Below are 22,230 nucleotides of genomic sequence, written 5' to 3'. Positions count from 1 at the left end.
CAAATTATAATCATATATTTCTTGAGCCTTTGGGAGGACGAACAGTTGAACGAAGCGTCCCTATAATATACCCCGCTGTCTTGCTTAGCAGGCGGGGAGAGCTTTGTGTAGCCAACTCCGAGCTGATGATAACAGGTCGGGTCATAACAGGCCGGGCGATAACAGCCCATGTGATAACCGTCCTACATGTAGTACCTGAGGAATGTACGTGAAATCGAGAACATCTATGTTTAAGTAAATGGTCTGGCTAGGTCAGTGGCGGTGGTGAACGTCTGTGATGTAGGTCTGTGATGGAGATGTAGATCTTTGGTGGTGGTGGTGTACGTCTGTGATGGAGATGGAGGTCGGTGATGGTGATGAAGGTCTGTGATGGTGATGTAGGTCTGTGATGGTGATGTAGGTATGTGATGGTGATGTAGGTCTGTGATGAAGATGTAGGTCCGTCATGGTGATGTAGGTGTGTGATGGTGGTGTAGGTCTGTGGTGGTGGTGAACGTCTGTGATGTAGGTCTGTGATGGTGGTGTAGGTCTGTGATGGTGGTGTAGGTCTGTGATGGTGATGTAGGTCTGTGATGAAGATGTAGGTCTGTGATGGAGATGTAGGTTCGTCATGGTGGTGTAGGTCTGTGATGGTGATGTAGGTCTGTGATGGTGATGTAGGTTTTTGATTGAGATGTAGGTTCGTCATGGTGGTGTAGGTCTGGGATGGTGATGTAGGTCTGTGATGGTGGTGTAGGTCTGTGATGGTGGTGTAGGTCTGTGATGGTGATGTAGGTCTGTGATGGTGATGTAGGTCTGTGATGGAGATGTAGGTTCGTCATGGTGGTGTAGGTCTGTGATGGTGATGTAGGTCTGTGATGGTGATGTAGGTTTTTGATTGAGATGTAGGTTCGTCATGGTGGTGTAGGTCTGGGATGGTGATGTAGGTCTGGGATGGTGATGTAGGTCTGTGATGGTGGTGTAGGTCTGTGATGGAGATGTAGGTTCGTCATGGTGGTGTAGGTCTGTGATGGTGATGTAGGTCTGTGATGGTTGTGTAGGGCTGTGATGGAGGTGTAGGTCTGTGGTAGTGACGTACGTCTGTGATGGTGATGTAGGTCTGTGATGGTCTGTGATTGAGATGGTCTGTGGAGGTCTGTGATGGGGATGAAAGTATGTGATGGAGATAGAGGTATGTGATGAAGATGTACGTCTGTGATGGTGATGCAGGTCGGTGGTTGTGATGGAGTTCTGTGATGGTGATTTAGGTCTGTGATGGAGGTGGAGGTCTGTGATGGTGATGGAGGTCTGTGGTGGTGATAGAGGTCTGTGATGGAGATGTAGTTCTGCGATGATGATGTAGGTCTGTGATGGTGATGTACGTCTGTGATGGTGATGGAGGTATGTGATGGTGGTGTAGGTCTGTGATGGTGATTGAGGTCCGTGATGGTGATGGAGGTCTGTGATGGTGATGTAGGTCTGTGATGGTGATGTAGGTCTGTGATGGTGATGGAGGTCTGTGATGGTGATTGAGGTCCGTGATGGTGATGTAGGTCCGTCATGGTGATGTAGGTCTGTGATGGTGATGTACGTCTGTGATGGTGATGTACGTCTGTGATGGTGATGGAGGTCTGTGATGGTGATGGAGGTCTGTGATGGTGATGGAGGTCTGTGATTGTGATGGAGGTCTGTGATGGTGATGTAGGTCTGTGATGGTGATGGAGGTCTGTGATGGTGATTGAGGTCCGTGATGGTGATGTAGGTCCGTGATGGTGATGTAGGTCTGTGATGGTGATGTACGTCTGTGATGGTGATGTACGTCTGTGATGGTGATAGAGGTCTGTGATGGTGATGGAGGTCTGTGATGGTGATGGAGGTCTGTGATTGTGATGGAGGTCTGTGATGGTGATGTACGTCTGTGATGGTGATGGGGGTCTGTGATGGTGATTGAGGTCCGTGATGGTGATGTAGGTCCGTCATGGTGATGTAGGTCTGCGATGGTGATGTACGTCTGTGATGGTGATGTACGTCTGTGATGGTGATGGAGGTCTGTGATGGTGATGGAGGTCTGTGATGGTGATGGAGGTCTGTGATGGTGGTGTAGGTCTGTGATGGTGATTGAGGTCCGTGATGGTGATGTAGGTCCATCATGGTGATGTAGGTCTGTGATGGTGATGTAGGTCTGTGATGGTGATGGAGGTCTGTGATGGTGATGGAGGTCTGTGATGGTGATGGAGGTATGTGGTGATGATGGAGGTCTGTGATGGTGATGGAGGTCTGTGATGGTGATGGAGGTCTGTGATGGTGATATACGTCTATGATGGTGATATACGTCTGTTATGGTGATATACGTCTGTGATGGTGATGTAAGTCTTTGATGGAGTTCTGTGATGAAGATGTAAGTCTGTGATGGAGATGAGGTCTGTGATGGAGATGGAGGTCTTTGATGGTGATAGAGGTCTGTGATGGTGATGTAGGCCTGTGATGGAGATGTAGGTCTGTGATGGTGATGTAGTTCTGTGATGGAGATGAAGGTCTGTGATGGTGATGTAGTTCTGTGATGGTGATGTAGGCCTGTGATGAAGATGGAGGTCCGTGATGGGGATGGAGGTCTGTGATGAAGATGTAAGTCTGTGATGGAGATGAGGTCTGTGATGATGATGTAGGTTTGTGATGTGATGGAGGTCTGTGATGGTGATAGAGGTCTGTGATGGTGATGTAGGCCTGTGATGGTGATGTAGGTCTGTGATGTGATGTAGGTCTGTGATGTGATGGAGGTCTGTGATGGAGATGAGGTCTGTGATGTGATGGAGGTCTGTGATGTGATGTACGTCTGTGATGGTGATGGAGGTCTGTGATGGTGATGGAGGTCTGTGATGAAGATGTAGGTCTGTGATGGTGATGGAGGTCTGTGATGGTGATGTACGTCTGTGATGGTGATAGAGGTCTGTGATGGTGACGTAGGTCTGTGATAGAGATGTAGGTCTGTGATGTGATGTAGTTCTGTGATGGAGATGAAGGTCTGTGATGTAGTTCTGTGATGGAGATGAAGGTCTGTGATGGTGATGTAGTTCTGTGATGGTGATGTAGTTCTCTGATGGATGTGGAGGTCTGTGATGGAGATGTAGGTCTGTGGAGGTCTGTGATTGTGATGTAGTTCTGTGATGGTGATGTAGGTCTGTGATGGTGATGTAGGCCTGTGATGGAGATGTAGGTCTGTGATGGTGATGTAGTTCTGTGATGGAGATGAAGGTCTGTGATGTAGTTCTGTGATGGAGATGAAGGTCTGTGATGGTGATGTAGTTCTGTGATGGTGATGTAGGCCTGTGATGAAGATGGAGGTCTGTGATGGGGATGGAGGTCTGTGATGAAGATGTAAGTCTGTGATGGAGATGAGGTCTGTGATGGTGATGTAGGTCTGTGATGTGATGGAGGTCTGTGATGGTGATAGAGGTCTGTGATGGTGATGTAGGCCTGTGATGGTGATGTAGGTCTGTGATGTGATGTAGGTCTGTGATGTGATGGAGGTCTGTGATGGAGATGAGGTCTGTGATGTGATGGAGGTCTGTGATGTGATGTACGTCTGTGATGGTGATGGAGGTCTGTGATGGTGATGGAGGTCTGTGATGAAGATGTAGGTCTGTGATGGTGATGGAGGTCTGTGATGGTTATGTACGTCTGTGATGGTGATAGAGGTCTGTGATGGTGACGTAGGTCTGTGATAGAGATGTAGGTCTGTGATGGTGATGTAGTTCTGTGATGGAGATGAAGGTCTGTGATGTAGTTCAGTGATAGAGATGAAGGTCTGTGATGGTGATGTAGTTCTGTGATGGTGATGTAGTTCTCTGATGGAGGTGGAGGTATGTGATGGAGATGTAGGTCTGTGGAGGTCTGTGATTGTGATGTAGTTCTGTGATGGAGATGAAGGTCTGTGATGGTGATGTAGGTCTGTGATGTTGATGTAGTTCTCTGATGGAGGTGGAGGTCTGTGATGGAGGTCTGTGATGTTGGTGTAGATCTGTGATGGTGGTTTAGGTCTGTGATGGAAGTCTGTGATGGTGATGTATAAGTTTTGACCTACCTAGAATAAGGGCGCTTATATTAAACATTCCGTGCGGTGGTTGATAGAACTCATTGAACTAGATCTACTAAATTGGCCAGGAACACATTCCTTGCAACATGATCTTCGAATGCCACGCTTGGTAACACACCGACCGATGCTGTAGCTGATAATTTTTCTGGAATTCTGCACAGATTCCACAGATTAACAGTTCTATTAGCACCAATTTCCTGCATTGTCTTTACCCGTAGGAGGCAATTACTAGCGATAGCTCAACAGTTGTAGGTACTTCCCGCCCATGTAGTCATCACGCCTCTGACTGTCTCACCTGACGCCAACCGCAGGTGTTGTAATTAACCTTACCTGCCTGACTCGAATACCTGTCCGTGCAACAAGGTCACGCCAAGGTCATCCTAACGTGCGTGGGAGATTCTGAGTCAGCTGTAGTACACTCTGTTGTCATCATCTCACAATTTATAGGAAATGAACATGTGAGATCAACATAGCCTTGATGCAAGACATCAATACGGCGCCTGTATCAAGGCTGTTGAAAAGACAATACGCGTGTTCCAAATGCAGAAATTGTGTTTTGAAACGTAATCGAGAAACTGTTGCAATCAAATGCAACCATATGTTGTGTGGAGACACCTAAGACCTATTATTGTGTCATGTGACTATTTAAGACCGGCCGAGGGGCGGTCGGGTAGCCTAGTGGTTAAAGCGTTCGCTCGTCACGCCGAAGACTCGGGTACAATGTATATATTTCATTGATAAACTTCATGTACACAACACGTTAAACACACTTTCATTACATTAACAGCGCATGCTTGTCCCATTCGCTTGCAAATATATTCGCGTGAAACTACCACATAGGGATTGATTGCAAATAGAGCAAGATGCTTGACGGGAATCTATGACTGTATTAATAAGGCTAAATCGCCAACTGTGTGAACATCTGACTCACGGTTCCAAGCTAATGGTAACACGAGACTTTTGTGAAGGTCGGTTAGGGGAGGGGTGGAAGAAAAAGGGCTATCGTTGGAAGGGGGAGGGCTGTGGGAGTGGAGGAGGACTACGAGGGGGGGTTGAAACAGGGGCTTTTGGTGTGTGGGGGGGGGGGGGGGGTGCAAGAAAGAAGGCAAGGAGGTGAGAAAGGGAGAAAGAAGCAATCAGGGGAGCGGTGATGTTTGAGTTTAGCAAGTCGAGAAGAATGTGTTGACACAACAGTGGGTTGCTGCTATAGGGGGTGTCTACTCGGTACAACAGAGGAATCTGAGGAACAGTTGGCACCACGCTCTGTGTGCTATTCTCGCACGCGGGCTGTGAAACAAGCATTGTTGCAATAATAACAAAAACAGAGGACTTGGAAGCCAACACGTTTAGTCAAAACAACCAGTACAGTTTCTCGAGTCCCGAGTTTCTGTACAATATGAGCATGAATTGCATCTACGATAGACAGATGGATTCATAGATAGCTAGATGGATGGTGGATGGATAGATAAATGGGTGGGTGGGTGGTTGAGTAGACAGACAGACAGATAGATAGATAGATAGATAGATAGATAGATAGATAGATAGATAGATAGATAGATGATGGGTGGATAGATAAATGGGTGGGTGGGTGTTTTGGTAGATAAATAGAAAGATAGATAGATAGATAGATCTCTGGCTAACAAGGTCACATGATTAACTAGCCAGTCTGTGTGATCCATGTATTTCTGACTCGTGCTGAAATGGATTTCGAGGGAACGTTTCATCACTACCTTCCCCTCGTCCTATCTAGGCATATATAGATTGAAAAACGGCACGAGACATCGATATCGCACTGTATCAGATTTCATTGGTTTACAAATATACACACGTGCTTACATAAATGAGCATATCGTCTTGGACACGGAATTAAGAATGTGTTTAGTTTCATCATCCCCACTGAGTGTGTATACATGCACGGAAACCTGAAACAAGATCACGTGGACACTGGTGATACATTCTCATGTTCTCAACCGCATCAGCACCCCGGACGATCTGCAACTGGAATCTTCAGCATTCCATGCTTGTAGTAAGAGGCGACTAACGGGATCCGGTGGTCAGGCTTGCTGACTCGTTAATTGTATGTCATCGCATCCAAACTGAGTAAATCGATGCTCACGATGTCAATCACTGGATTGCCTGGTCCAGACTCGATTATTTACCGACCGCCGTCATATAGCTGGAATATTGCTGTGCAACAAACAACAAACAAACAAACAAAGAACATAGCTCGTCTACGGGGGTAGATGTTGGTTGCTTATGCTATATAGTCGGACTCCTACAACGAATCTCCCCTAACACAGAGTTCTTATAATAATCGAGATTGTATGTCGCTTTTATTGTACCTACGTACCTGAAACCCTGAAAGGCCTCTGAGGGGGCACGGGTGGCCCAGTCGTCTAAGGCGCCGCGATTCGCTGTGCAGAGTTCCGTCCCTTGGGCACGGCAGAAACCTATGATTGTGGGTTCGAATCCCGGTTGCCCCAATTATGTTTCTAGGTTTGTCAGCACCATACCCGTGCTCGTGGGTTTCACCGAAGTGGTAAACGTCTGAGACCTGCATCACTTCGGGCTTTCCTCCAACATTAAGCTGACACGCCGTGATATAACTGGAATACTGTTAAAAGCGGCGTTAAACCCAACTCACTCACTCACTCACTGAAAGGCCTCTGACATATATGATGACGGACACATACCAAGGTTTAATGCCTGAAAAGTCATGGTAAAATATGAATCAACGTGTGCTGTATTTTTCGACATATCTCCTAAAACTTGCATGTGCCATATTTGTCTGCTGAGGTGGGCATTCACAACGTCACAACGTCACACTTCATGACCTGGCCAAGCGCATTTCAAGCCACTGCTAAGAGTTTGGAGCTACTCTTTATCAACGACGGACACTTTTGGCATCTACAAATTACTTCAAAGATAACCCACCTTCTGGCATCTAGGGAAGACTTAACAGCGAGTAGCACTAAATTATTGACAACCCAATCTTTGTTTAACTGACACTGGGGTTTTCGGGTTAGTTCAAAAGTACAGTTCATGACAACATTATCACATGTTTATGAAGTACCGATTTACTGGGAACATTCTACATCAAAACATCACGACAACCATCTTGTCTATGTCTCCGAGTAATCTTCTCACTAATCTCGTGTTCTGCACGAAACTAATTGCTTTTGGGGTGCTTCCAAACAGACGTAAACAGTTTAGAAACATATAAAGCGTTTTTTTCTTCATAGAAATGCATAAGGTCTAATAAAAAGTCCGGTCGAACGCCGAGTCTTCTTATCAGAAGGAGGTATCGCTCCAGGACCGTGCTTGATGCCTCCGTATTACCGTGTTCAAGTCACGCAGCATGGCTGGTGCATATTGAATAGCTACTGATATCAGACGCTCGAAAATATCAAAAGTGTTTTGGAAAGTTAATGATTGCATGCCGTAAATCGCGTATAGCGTGCATGTGCTTTCCTGGCAGGCGCTGCACGTGCAGCACGTGCTGATGTAACTGAAGGTTGTGGAATAATTAAAGAGTAAACAAATTCGCGGTATTCACTTCAGGAAGTCCCCGAATAACGCCCAGAAATAATTTAATAAAATCACACAAAATAACACACGAAATACTTTTAAGGCTGAAAATACATTAGGGTGGTACGTTCGGAAATAATCATAAAGCTTAAAATACACTGAGTTACAGAATGGATTTTGTATACACTTTAAATCTCTTGTGTATCAGTAACGGTTGGTGTGAGCGGATCGGTGCATTTGATAACATCCATGCAGTGCACTTATCCAAGCGTTAATATCCCTATGATATGGTGGACGTGGTGGCAACACTGCTAAATGTAAAATTAGCCATGCTCACTCACTCACTCGCGGCGGTGGGGTAGCCTAGTGGGTAAAGCGTTCGCCCGTCACGCCGAAGACCTGGGTTCCATTCCCCAACATGGGTACAATATATGGGCACTAAATAAGTGCAATAACCTTGAACACGACATTAATGCCTGTTTACCTTACCTCACCTCATTCAATTCAAACACTTAAACACCAAACTATCCAAGAAATCTCGCACTCACTCACTAACTAATTCATCCACTCACTCATCTACTCAACCTACCCACAGATACACTCACTCACTCCCAAGTCTGACACTGACAAACCACACGGTCGTATTGCAAGGAATACATTGACAGGCAGTAGCACCGTCCTCCAGAACACGACGTATTAATGACCCTCTGTCTGTAATCATCATTATTTAACGGTGGACTCGTATCCCAGTCTCACACGCTGTCATTGCAAATTCAATGTCCTAAACACCATAAATGTGCAAGATTGATTACATATCCAGATTGATATTTGATATGGCCAAGATGGCTACACTTACCATAAATCACCCGGATGTCAGTGTGTGATATGGCCGCTAGGGGGCTCCTATATATTCCTGTAAGTTTGATTATAGCGGCATCTGAAGCACTGATTGCAGGGGTCATCTCAAGGTTCGCCTGGTTTGGTAAATATATAAACCTAGCCCCATGGGGCCGCTATCACGAGATAGTTCTACATACATCCTGTCTCACTGGAACTACAATTTCCTGAAATGTTAACTAAACAACCTGTTGGATTGTTAACGTCTTCCATATCAACAAATTCTGTAATTTTATCGAGGATGTGATTGTCGTCCACAGCCACATCGTTAGGCTGGCACAAGTCTCTAAGGCAATAATTGAAATACTAATTTCTAGATTATGTCAATACTAAGAACAAGTTGTTCCCATAAAAAGACTGGAGTACTGTCCACATAACTAGACTTGCCTATTTGGAGGATAGAATTCTTACACATCCATGGATTTATCTTCCAGTACAGCCTTAGAGCAAGGCTACCACATCTTCTTCATCAGGTCTTGTGGTTGTGTTTTGGCGCAATGTTCCTGAGTAAGATTCGTTGGCTTTGTACTACAGAGGTCTTGGTCGTGTCTCATCTGTCTACCATTTCAGTCAAAGTCATGAGTTGTATGCAAGATTCAACGTAGTGTCCAAATAATGGTCAAGGACAAGGGCCCATTGCATAGTGGCCAGTTACTGACCGTCGCTGATCCAGACGTTGAAACAAAAAAAACGATTTTCTCGTCCCCATCCTGTTATATATTATGTAAGAAAAAGTAACAAAATATCTTGACGATTTTCATTTCAGAGATTTAATGTTATTGTAGCTTGTAGTCCAGAAATATGTATGTACCCACCCGATACCTGATTTCCCCATAGCGTTCCTCCATAGTCCTAACGTGCTTACATAGACCTCTCCGTCTGTTGCACCGAGTTATGGCTTTCCACCACCGTCAGCACCCCACCCCCCACCTCCACCCCCATCAGTACCGGTTCTTAGGTCTCAAACGTTGCGCTGTGGTGGGTCATATCAAAGGCCATCCATACCAGCGGTCAGTTTTTATCTGCTGAAAAATCATGATTCTCTTTGAAGAAGTCGCCGACATGTTTAATGATCGCCATACTATCTCCCACGTGACTACTGTTTGTTTGGAAGTCATCTGGAGGCAGTTTATGTCGACAGCGTGTGTACTGCTTGTGATACAACAACTTACGCTTCAGCAGCGTGATTAAGAAAGTGTTACCTGTACTGACACGTTTCCTAATTTACCGCCGATTAACAGCAGAGTCAGCTATTTATGTATGGAGGCCGGTCTAGTCAGATGGATGGAGAAGCTAGGCCTTTAAACCTACTTTACTCTAACGCAAATATACGCGTCAGCTGGATGGTGAAAATATATTCCGCGCGAGTGTATGTCGCTAGAGTAAATATGACCGAGAATCTAAACAACTCTGGTTCAGAAAAAAATCATCTGCATCTTATATATCAGAACTGTCGCCATATACTATCCCTCATCCCGCATCTGCAGCTGTTGTTGCAGCAATAAAGTCAAGGCAATCTTTTTTTTGCATAACAGGAATAGAAATTACGTGTTTATCGGTTCCTCTTCTCTATTCCCGACGAGATGTAATGAATTGTGGGCAGTGATGTTATAAGTTGCACAAGTTTCTGAGGCAATAATTATCAGTTTAATGTCTTGATTGTCTAAATACATTAAACTACGTTTATAACGAACTGACGGATAAAACGAACTGTTTTTGGTTCCGTCCGTTTGCTGTATATATGCGCATGACGAACGTCGGTTATATCGAACTAAAATTAGTGGTCCCTCTGAGTTCGTTATAAACGTAGTTTACGGTAATAAGAACAAGTTGTCCCTGTAAGAGACTGGCGCTCTTAATGCCCGCTTATCTAGACTTGCCGATTATTAGGATGGAGTTACTATACACCAATGGACATACCATTCAGTACAGCCTTGCAGCAAGGCTACTCTGCCCAGTCCAGTCTGTGAGGGCCGTTTCTATTGTTTACCAAGATAACTGGCCTCCGTTGTCAGCTACTCTTTTAAGCGGAGCAGTTTTGTGAATATCGATTGTTTTAGCAATAGAATCCCGCAACTCATTCTTAAAATTCCAAATTTAACCAAATTCTTCATTCGTTACAAGGGTCAGTAATTAGACAAGCGTTGTTGAACGGGACGGACAGAGATACCGAGACTTATTGATACTGACCAGTAGGACATGTTTCACATCCGGCCTACGACATCCTCACAACACCGTGTGGCGAGGTGTCTTAGCAAAAGACCCGGTTTTGATTCCCTGTATGGGTGCAGTGTGTGACGTCGGTGAAATTGGTCAACTGTTGCTGAATGCGGCGTAGAACACTACTCATTCACATCGATTGGGCACGTGTAACAACAAGCGTTACTTCTAAAGGTTCAGGATTTCAGATCGGTTCATTGTTCAGGACTCTGACTGGTGGACTACTTATTACATTGATCATGAGGTGACGTGAAATGGGGTTTAACTTTACGTTCTAGATTATTGCACTTACATTGCGACGTGTGTTTGTGTGTGTGTGTGGCTGCTTGTACTAGTCCGGACTAATGCCGATTTTATAGTGCTAGCCCACAAAGATACCATGCCTCAGTTTAACAAGAATACCCCACTCAGACACGGTATTAGGACTCCGAGCCGACCAGTCCTTGTTTTAGCGCCTTAGTGTCGAGCGCCAGGCAGGGTAACAACGAGTACTATCTTTTAACGTCTTTTGGTATGACGCGATCGGTGATCGAACCCCGGTCCTTCCGCTCTCCGAGAGGAAGCTCTACCACTAGACCACGGAGGCGGTCCATTTGGTAATGAACTACGAGGTTTCAATAGTTGATAAAATCGCGACAATGTCAAAATGTCTTTTGTCATTAGCAAACACACTGATGGTTAAAGAGTTACATGAGCTAATGTAACTAGTTTACCCAAATCATCAGAGTTGTAATAACAGCGGTAAACTATTCTTGACCTGTGTGTTATTTAGTGACACTCGTTGAATGTACGGTCATTATCAGGGATTCGAACATGTTGCGGTCCGGCGGTGCGAAGAGCTGTGACCGCTCAGCCAAGTTTGTACAGAGCCTGTTTGAGTGTTACTTTTCATTACAATACCCACAACCCATTGATCATCAGATCAGAGAAATATATCTACCACTCAGCATTTATGTATATGAGGCACTTGTCTAGTGAGTTGTTAATGGCAGATGAAAGGCAGGAATGTACTCTTCTGCGTTAGGCGTCCTCGTTGACCTCGGCACGGAGCCAACGCTTTTTCAAACGTTTTCTACAACATTTCCAGACAACATCTTGTCCTACTCCAATTTAGAAGTTGTGTACGACCACAATGAGGTGATATCACATGACCCACTGTCTCCATTACCACTTCTAAAGGGCAGGTCCTTAGTTTAGTCAGCACCCGTGGGTTACACCAAAGTGGTCTACGTTTAAGACCTCCATGTAGCTTATCCCCTTGTCTAGGATTCACGTACTTGTCGTAAGAGGCGACTATGCTTGTCGTAAGAGGTGACAAACGGGGTCGGATGATCAGGCTCCCTGACTTGGTTGATGCATGTCATTGTATCCCAATAACGTGGATCGATGCTCATGATGGCAATCACTGGATTGTCTGATCAAGCCTCGATTATTTACAGACCGCCGTCATATGGCTGGACTATTGCTGAGTCCGGCGTTAGAAAAACAACCAAAAACCAAACGAAAAGGAACTGGCCAAGTGGTACTATCATGCTCCCACAGTGTACAGAAAGTACATTGTAGCTCAAGAGTTGGGAAATGTCGACACCAAGGCCAAGGCTGGAGCTGCAGGGATATTGCTCGAGATGAAAGGAACATTGACTATTGGAAGTTAAAGCCAACCCTCTTCATAAAGAATATAAATAGAAGAGGAATTAAAATGCATCCTTGTCATACACCACAGTTTACTTAATATTAACAGTTTTCTTATCCATTATTGCCTTTATTAGCCTTCACACTTGACTGATGAATACATGCTGGATGCAACGTTGAACTTTTTTCATGGCAACCATTCTTCTCTGGTCCCTGGTCTAGTGGTAGAGCGTCCGCCCGGACAGCAGAGGTCAAGGGTTCGATCCCCGGCCGTGTCATACAAAAAGACGTTAAAAGTTGGTACTTATTCTTACCCTGTCTGGCGCTCGGCATTAAGGGAATAAATCAAGGACTGGTTGGCTCGGAGTCAGTATACAGTGTCTGAGTGGGGTATTCATCATGTTAAACTGCGGCTAGTAACTCCGTGGGCTAGCATTATAAAATCGGCATCAGTACAAGCAGCCACACACACACGTGCATGCACGTCGCTTTATAATTGCAATAATCTTGGACACGACGTTAAACATCCTGTAGACTTCGACAGATACTTGTTTCACATGGCCTGCAATGTAAATACGTTATCCATTCTAGCTCACCCAGGAGAGAAAACCTGCTTGAAATTCAAGTATCAGCTCATTTACATCCATCCATGTTCCAAGTTGCTTTTTCCAGTACAGTTGTAAACAACTATCCTGGGGCGACGTTAAGAACACCTATTCCCCTAGACCTGTTTGGCTCAAGCGTAGAACCACTTTTGCGAACTGGTATTCCGATATTCCAGGCCTCAGGATAAATTTCAGTATCCATTATTGTAATGGAACTCAAGGATTCTCTAAGAAGAGGAGTACATTTCTTTCTCCTATTGTGAAAACTTGTAGGGGATGGCTATATCATAATACATCGTGTTCCCTATATGAACGAGTATATCAAGTGTATAGCCGAGGTACATGGCTTTGATATACGAGTATACCAAGGGTAGTTGCAGTAGTGGTAGTGGTAGTAGTGGTAGTGGTAGGGGTAATTGTAGTTGTAGTAGTAGAAGTAGTAGTAGTAGTCGTAGTAGTAGTAGTAGTAGTAGTAGTAGTAGTAGTAGTAGAAGTAGTAGTAGTAGTAGTAGTCGTAGTAGTGGTGGTGGTGGTAGTAGTAGTAGTAGTGGTAGTGGTAGTGGTAGTAGTAGTAGTAGTAGTAGTAGTAGTAGTAGTAGTAGTGGTGGTTTTGGTAGTAGTAGTAGTAGTAGTAGTAATAGTAGTAGTAGTGGGTTGTAGTTTGAGAGCTGATTTATATTGGTATATACCACGTACGTTGTATTTTCGAATATATGATTAAAGCAGGTATCTAAATTAAATATTCGTTCTGCACTCTGCATTAGATAGTATATCAGTTGTTTATTTCATGTAAGTGTTATATGTATATCATGGACGTGTATATGACTGTTATATCACCTACATACTCACTATGACCACGTGCAGATCAAAGCCGACACTACGGTCTTGATGTTAGGACCGGAAGCGATGAAGATGCCATGACGAGTTTCCCGATAAGGGAGATAACTCGCTTCTACGCTAACCCTTGAATGAACAGCAAGACATCATATCATCTAAATGTGCTGGACGAGTGGCTTCTGATAGCACTGTGTCTCTGGCAGGCCGATCATGTGTACTCGTGGACCAGATGAGGTATGTCGGAGCAGGAACTGTGTCAATATCTGACCCTTCTGTATCTCCATCTCTGACCAGGAACAATGGCCGCCCTGTTCTCTGTGACGTCATAGGTGCACGCGGTGTAGATAATGAACTGTGGTTCCTGTCTCGCTTTGGCTTAGAATCAAGTCGTTCCAATCTTCAGATAACCTCTCGTCCGCACCAGCTCTTCTCCATTTACCCCTGTGCTATTTCTAGTACTTATAAATCTCCATAGACGAGGTCATTTTCGGGTTATATACATGATATTACCATACATGGACAGGTTTCTGATAAACCGCTTACGGCAATAACAGTAATCTGTAAATATCCATCTCCTGAGATACTGACTAAGACCCCCATTACGCTGACAGCGGCATACATAATTGTATCAATCGGGTTTTTATCTCTTATGCTTTAAGCATCAGAGTGGAATTAGGATTTACTGTTTTATAAGAAAATGTTGTTGCTCTTACCACAATTCCAAGCGACTAAGCTGCCTGGCTATGCTCTAGGGTTTCGCACAACGGCAAGATTACAAATATAAATGACCCGTGAAGATCGGGGTTACGATAGGTCTTCAGCAACCCATGCTGTCATAAGTAGCGACTATGCTTGTCGTAAAAGGCGACTAACGGGATTGGGTGGCCAGGCTGGTTAAACCCTTGATGCATGTCATCGTATCCCAATTGTGTGGATCGATGCTGATGATGGCAATCACTGGATTGTCTGGTCCAGACTCGATTATTTACAGACCGCCGAATAGTGCTGAGTGCGGCGTTAAACAACAATATATCAATCATAAAAAAACCATCCACACCAAAACATACATACATACATACATACATACATACATACATACATACATACATACTCACATACACATACACATACACACACACACACATGCTCACATATTCTGACACACATACATACACATACACACATACTCAAATACACACACATACACCCACACACATACACCCCAACACACATACATCCTCACATACACACGCATACACATACACACGCACACACATACACACTCACACACATCCACGCGCACACACATACACACGCACACACAACCACACCCATACACAGGAACACACATACACACGCATACATACATACATACATACATACATACATACATACATACATACATACATACATAAGCACACACATACCAACACATACACACGCACACACGCACACACACACACACGCACACATATACACACACACGCATACACACACACACACACACGCTTTATTTTGCCAGTGGGGGTTAATCGAACTCTGGTCTATGGCGTGAAGTTTTAACCACCAGCCTTGCCTACCGCTCACTGCTTGGCACGACATGCTTTTAGTTTATCATTCTTATATCCTTATATTCGAGTAATCCTCACCTTTGAGTCAGTGAATATATGGATACGGTTTAACGTTCCTGTCGACAGGATTTCAGTTGTGTCCTGGCTTGTCAGCTTCATGATGGAGAAAAGCCAGAGGGAAAGCCAGAGGGAAAGCCAAGGGGAAAGCCAAGGGGAAAGCCAGAGGGAAAGCCAAGGGGAAAGCCAAAGGGGAAAGCCAGAGGGAAAGCCAGAGGGAAGGCCAGAGGGAAAGCCAAGGGGAAAGCCAGGGGGGAAGCCAGTTTCAGACGTTACCCGCTGTAAAACACATGTTGACGGGTATAGTGTCACCAACAAAGGATCATAGTTCATATGAATCTTGGATTCGAACCCACGATCAAAGGGTTCTGGCCGCGTTATGGACGTCACCCAGCCTCCTTTCAAAAATTATAAGCATGTATTTATTTCTGACGCATCCAATGGCCTTGAAGCCGCAGTAGCCATTAAAGAATGTTATTATGGGTGAAATACACGTGTAGTTATATACCGGACCTCCACCGCCTTGACAGCAGCGTCAGGTGTCTCACTAGGCTTGTTGTGTTATGTCTTTTTCTGTTTACAAGGCGACCAACATCAAACATGCCGTTATGGTGATGGGTGAGACGGGTGGTGTCGGATATCGAGCCAGGAGAATAATGTGCACGGCTGCATTTGATAGAAACTGAAAAGCATCACGAATAAAGTGTTCAAAACAATAACACATCTGTGAATTTGCTAAACCGACTAGAACCGTCATTTTACTGTTAAACAAAGATTAGATTTGTAACTTTACATTTTTCTCTCTCTTCACTTAAACCACCGCAACATTTTCTTATCAGTTACACTGAGAGAAAAAATCCATTAAATGAATATACGACACAACTAATTTTTTATTCAAGAAAAGATAACCTATTTTCCCCACGCCCTATTTCAAGCGTTCCGGATTGGCCCTGATGCAGGAGAAGGCTGTACCGTTATGCGAGCGTCCCTGGTTTCTGGAAGAACGTCGGTGTTATTCCTGTTTACAGTTACACTTGGTTCATCTGATGGAGAAACGGCAACTGCTGCAGTTAAACCGACATGGTTACATAATAAACTCATTACAAGATGTTACATTCGGAGAAATTACTCTCATATCATTGAACCGGTTCGTCAAACCGAACACGCCATCTGCACATGATAAGCGACAACTGGTGCAATAAAACTGCTATAAGTTCTTATCTTTTATCTCGAAGCAGCGTTCCCTGAATGTTCCCCGTCTTCCCATCCAGCTGATCCTATGTTCTTACTGTTTCAGATAAGGAAGCATTTGACCTTGACCTTGACCTTGACCTACCAGGAATGACGGTATGTATCAATGATATGACTGTATGACATGTAAGCCTTGAAACAACAATCATACATCGCCCGCAAACTCGTATTGAGTTTCGTGGTCGATCTTAAATACACGTCCACCTTATTTACAGACAGGCAATATTTCAGATTCACGTATTTCTCCAATCTCATTAAAATCAGACCTCAGTTCTCGCTACCGCTAAACAAAGATCTGGAGACATTCCATTAGGGGTCACGTCAGAACGACCTCATCCGACCAATCAGAGCATCGCTTACTAGATTTTGAAAGTGACAGTCGGAATGTGTGTTTTCTAATCATTTAGCGACTGAATCCATACAATCTAGACCATCTATTAGCCATTCCAGAATGTTCTTTTGTTCAGGTTTCAAATTTGTAATCGAGAATTTGTCAAAATAAGTTTCGAAACGTAGTCGCCAATTTGAAATTAAGCACGAGAAAGCTGCCTTCTGATAGGTCGTTCCATTGGTCGGTCAAAGTTCGCGCAAGGTCGGTCTGACGTGACCCGTAATGGGTAGCCGTAGCGAGAACAACGATCTGATTTTAATGAGATTGGTACTTCTCCCACGGCAACGTCAAGATAAGCCACTTCAGGTTACGTGGCACCAAAAGACTAATCAATGCAGTTAACGAATCCATTTTGGAAATTTTTAAATTTATTTTTAGCGTATACAGAAATGTTTAGACTGTATCAATGAACTCTAAATGTTTTTTATCTCCTTGCTTCCACCTGTGTTATCGCAAACTATGAATTGTACAAGTAGAAGTTTTTTGGTGTTTTTTTCTTAACCATCTTCAATCCAGTGACTGTGTATTCGGCGAAGCAGATATTTACTTAATCTCAAGTGGCTCCTATTGATATTCTATACTCTTATGGCTGTTCAAATATATTTACCGCTAGATGGCGCTGCCGTCAGTTTGTTTGATATATGTGTGATGAGTATTGGCGCATGCTGCGAAGATAGCCGGGTCCTGAAGCCCCGGGAAACACGGTGATGTACCGAGTGCTTCATCAGCTCTCTTTCACAACACTGATTACCTATTCAGCCCCAGATAAAATGGCCAATTCCACATTCAGGCATTATTTTGTTTAGATAAACAAAATATAAAGAAGAAATCATTACATTCATGGAATGGAAGATATTTAAGACAATCGTGCAAAAGCCGGGGGGGTTCAGAGCTAGTTTAGGTTACCCTGCTGCATTTAGTGATGCCCTATTGGGAGCCCCATATCACTCAATTCTAGACCATTCCAAAACATATGATTGTACCATAGACCATTCCATTCAGGGTAGTTCTACCACAGATCGTTTATATTGACCAGTGTTCTATATACTGTTTCCTTCAACCGGTATTCCATTCTCTCGAATACCTTTACCTATAGACCATTCTCTCGAATACCTTTACCTGCAGATCATTCTCTCGAGTACCTTAACTTTTAGACCATTCTCTCGAATACCTTTACCTTTAGACCATTCTCTCGGGTACCTTTACCTGCAGACCATTCTCTCGAGTACCTTTACCTGCAGACCATTCTCTCGAGTACCTTTACCAGCAGACCATTTTCTCGAGTACCTTTATCTGCAGATCATTCTCTCGAGTACCTTTACCTGCAGAGCATTCTTTCGAGTACCTTTATCTGCAGACCATTTTCTCGAGTACCTTTATCTGCAGATCATTCTCTCGAGTACCTTAACCTTTAGACCATTTTCTCGAGTACCTTTACCTGCAGATCATTCTCTCGAGTACCTTTACCTGCAGACCATTCTCTCGAATACCTTTACCTTTAGACCATTCTCTCGAGTACCTTTACCTGCAGACCATTTTTTCGAGTACCTTTACCAGCAGACCATTCTCTCGGGTACCTTTACCTGCAGACCATTCTCTCGAGTACCTTAACCTGCAGACCATTCTCTCGAGTACCTTTACCTGCAGAACATTCTCTCGAGTACCTTTACCTGCAGACCATTCTCTCGAGTACCTTTACCTGCAGATCATTCTCTCGAGTACCTTTCCCTGCAGACCATTTTTTCGAGTACCTTTACCAGCAGACCATTCTCCCGAGTACCTTTACCTGCAGATCATTTTCTCGAGTACCTTTCCCTGCAGACCATTCTTTCGAGTACCTTTATCTGCAGACCATTTTCTCGAGTACCTTTATCTGCAGATCATTCTCTCGAGTACCTTAACCTTTAGACCATTTTCTTGAGTACCTTTACCTGCAGACCATTCTCTCGAATACCTTTACCTTTAGACCATTCTTTCGAGTACCTTTACCAGCAGACCATTCTCTCGAGTACCTTTACCTGCAGATCATTTTCTCGAGTACCTTTCCCTGCAGACCATTCTTTCGAGTACCTTTATCTGCAGACCATTCTCTCGAGTACCTTTATCTGCAGATCATTCTCTCGAGTACCTTAACCTTTAGACCATTTTTCGAGTACCTTTATCTGCAGATCATTCTCTCGAGTACCTTAACCTGCAGACCATTCTCTCGAGTACATTTACCTGCAGATCATTCTCTCGAGTTCCTTTACCTGCAGATCATTCTCTCGAGTACCTTTATCTGAAGACCATTCTCTCGAGTACCTTAACCTTTAGACCATTTTCTCGAGTACCTTTACCTGCAGACCATTCTCTCGAATACCTTTACCTTTAGACCATTCTTTCGAGTACCTTTACCAGCAGACCATTCTCTCGAGTACCTTTACCTGCAGGTCATTCTCTCGAGTACCTTAACCTACCTTACAGTAGAACATTCCACTATACATCAGTATACTGTACACCATTTTACTGTAGAACATTCCACTATACATCAGTATACTGTAGACCATTCTACTTCAGAACATTCCACTGTACATCAGTATACTGTAGAATATTCCACTGTACATCAGTATACTGTAGACCATTCTACTGTAGATAATTCCACTGTACATCATTGTACTGTAGACCATTCTACTGTAGATAATTCCACTGTACATCATTGTACTGTAGACCATTCTACTGTAGATAATTCCACTGTACATCATTGTACTGTAGACCAATTTAGTGTAGATAATTCCACTGTACATCATTGTACTGTAGACCATTCTACTGTAGAACATTCCACTGTACATCATTGTACTGTAGACCACTCTACTGTAGATAATTCCACTGTACATCATTGTACTGTAGACCATTGTACTGTAGATAATTCCACTGTACATCATTGTACTGTAGACCATTTTACTGTAGATAATTCCACTGTACATCATTGTACTGTAGACCATTCTACTGTAGATAATTCCACTGTACATCATTGTACTGTAGACCAATTTAGTGTAGATAATTCCACTGTACATCATTGTACTGTAGACCATTCTACTGTAGATAATTCCACTGTACATCATTGTACTGTAGACCAATTTAGTGTAGATAATTCCACTGTACATCATTGTACTGTAGACCATTTTACTGTAGATAATTCCATTGTACATCATTGTACTGTAGACCATTCTACTGTAGAACATTCCACTGTACATCATTGTACTGTAGACCATTCTACTGTAGATAATTCCACTGTACATCATTGTACTGTAGACCATTTTACTGTAGATAATTCCACTGTACATCATTGTACTGTAGACCATTCTACTGTAGAACATTCCGACTGTCACTTTCATAATCTGGTAAGCGATGCTCTGATTGGTCGGATGAAAGGTCGTTCTGACTTGACCCCTAATGGGATGTCCTCAGATCTTTGTTTAGCGGTAGCGAGAACTGAGGTCTGATTTTAATGAGATTGATCTGACCAATGGTCGGACGTCAGAGGCGATTTCCTGGAGGGTTTGTTTTCCCTGATAGTTTTTACGAATATTTTCCATTTTCATTCTTTAGACGACAAGAGTAATATTTAGAATAACCTAAACTGTCGGTCAAAATAAAGTATACACTTGAAAATTGGATTTGACCAAAACATTTCAAATGTTATCTAAACGTTACTAGGTTGAAAACAGTCGCCGAAATTATTCCAAATTAAAGGACCAAAATTCAGTTACAATCCTCACGTGCAGACTAACGCTTAGTCTCTGAACATATACTTTTCATAATATCAAGTACTCCATATAAACTGAAAAGGAGCCCCAGTTGGATGGGAGATTCAGAACCTGTTGGAAATCTAGACTTGCTTCATTTAGAGCTTTTGCTTGACAGAAAGAGCTGGGCCGAAGGGGGAATATTATGGTTCAGAGACTGTGACTGACTAACACTTAGCCTATGAAAACATTTCTTTTAAAATAATGATATTTTTTCTTCTTCAAAGGGACTATATACTCACAATAAACACGGTGTACTATGGTGCAACTGTTGCAGCCTACAGAGGCTAGCCTTGTGTGCATGGGCACATGTCAGAGCCACGTAACAGCTTACTCTCAACTGACGATGTTGACAGAGGAAACAGACACCCTGGCATCTGCAGTATGTCTTCAAGACGCATGGCCGTCAAAACGTGTGATTACCTAGACTTGCACAAGTCTCTAAGGAAATATTTGATAGTTTCATTCATAATTTCTAGATTATGTAAATAATAAGAACAAGTTGTCCCTATAAGAGAACTGTTCACATATCTAAACTTGCCTTTTGGGAGGATAAAATTACTACACATCCTTGGACTTTTCTTTCAGTTGAGCCTTTGAGCAAGGCTAGTAAATAACCTACACAGTAGAAGAAGCTCTTCCTGTCTTGAGACAGATGCGTTGTTTTAACGCGCTCGTATTTTGTTGTGACCTCCTTTGTATCAGGTATATTTCCTGTGTGTTCTCGTAACTTATCATACACATTCCTAATCATTACGTGTTGCCAAAACAGAAACCTGACACTGTGTGATGTGTCCGACAAGCTCCTTGGTGTTGTTTTGTTAAGCTAGACTTGATGCATTTATAAGGAACCAGATTCTAATGAACATTGAAAGTCTATTTTTAATCAAATATAATTTAAAAACTATCAACTTATTTTTGTTCGTATAAGAATCTGGATTGTTGGTCTATTAGATCTAGACCTGTTCATTACCAAGATAATATAAATAGAATCACATAGATTTTGGCTTCAGTATAGACTTGGAGTAAGGCTACTGCCGCCCCTGTTATTGTGATATCAATATACCTTACTCCATATGTGCTATAGCCTTAAAAAGACCCGTAGTATACACGTTATTCTCAAGTTTCAAACCCAAAGCAATGGCCCTACATTTTTTTTACATCTCTAAAAGTTTCTTTTAGCCTTAAAAAAACTCTTGCGCATGGATTGTACTGGCGTCTGCCGTTCTCTTCATCATCTCGCTCCCCCTCCCCCTCCCCCTCCCACGCTGCCTCTACCCCCTTCTTCTCCCCCATCCCTCATCCTTCCTCAGATACAAATCTTGAAACAGATGCAGTTCCCCAAGATATGTGAACCCTAACAGCATCGCAACGCTCCTCCCGG

General features: G+C 43.4%; 3 protein-coding genes across 3 annotated transcripts in view; 1 reads left to right on the top strand and 2 right to left on the bottom strand.

Annotated features, from left to right (window-relative positions):
• The window catches only part of LOC139449488 (proton channel OtopLc-like), a 65,704-nt gene that overhangs the window by 729 nt on the left and 42,745 nt on the right, over positions 1-22,230 (top strand). Inside the window, exon 2 of the mRNA XM_071230908.1 lies at positions 16,717-16,766. The gene's annotated coding sequence lies outside the window, so the exon portion shown is untranslated. The remainder of the gene's footprint in view (positions 1-16,716; positions 16,767-22,230) is intronic.
• On the bottom strand, positions 248-688 carry LOC139450247 (soluble scavenger receptor cysteine-rich domain-containing protein SSC5D-like). Its single transcript, XM_071231925.1, has one exon. It carries the CDS (start codon positions 686-688, stop codon positions 248-250), a length of 441 nt encoding a protein of 146 aa, XP_071088026.1.
• Positions 685-22,142, bottom strand: LOC139450246 (mucin-3A-like). Its single transcript, XM_071231924.1, has 4 exons — positions 22,060-22,142; positions 2,331-4,016; positions 1,780-2,161; positions 685-1,572 (listed from the first exon to the last, which is right to left on the bottom strand). Exons 1-4 carry the CDS (start codon positions 22,140-22,142, stop codon positions 685-687), a joined length of 3,039 nt encoding a protein of 1,012 aa, XP_071088025.1.

Source organism: Haliotis cracherodii, unplaced genomic scaffold, assembly GCF_022045235.1.
Source record: "Haliotis cracherodii isolate W230 unplaced genomic scaffold, xgHalCrac1.p SCAF_8, whole genome shotgun sequence".
NCBI lineage: Eukaryota > Metazoa > Mollusca > Gastropoda > Lepetellida > Haliotidae > Haliotis > Haliotis cracherodii.
This window is presented reverse-complemented; position numbering and strand designations above follow the sequence as displayed.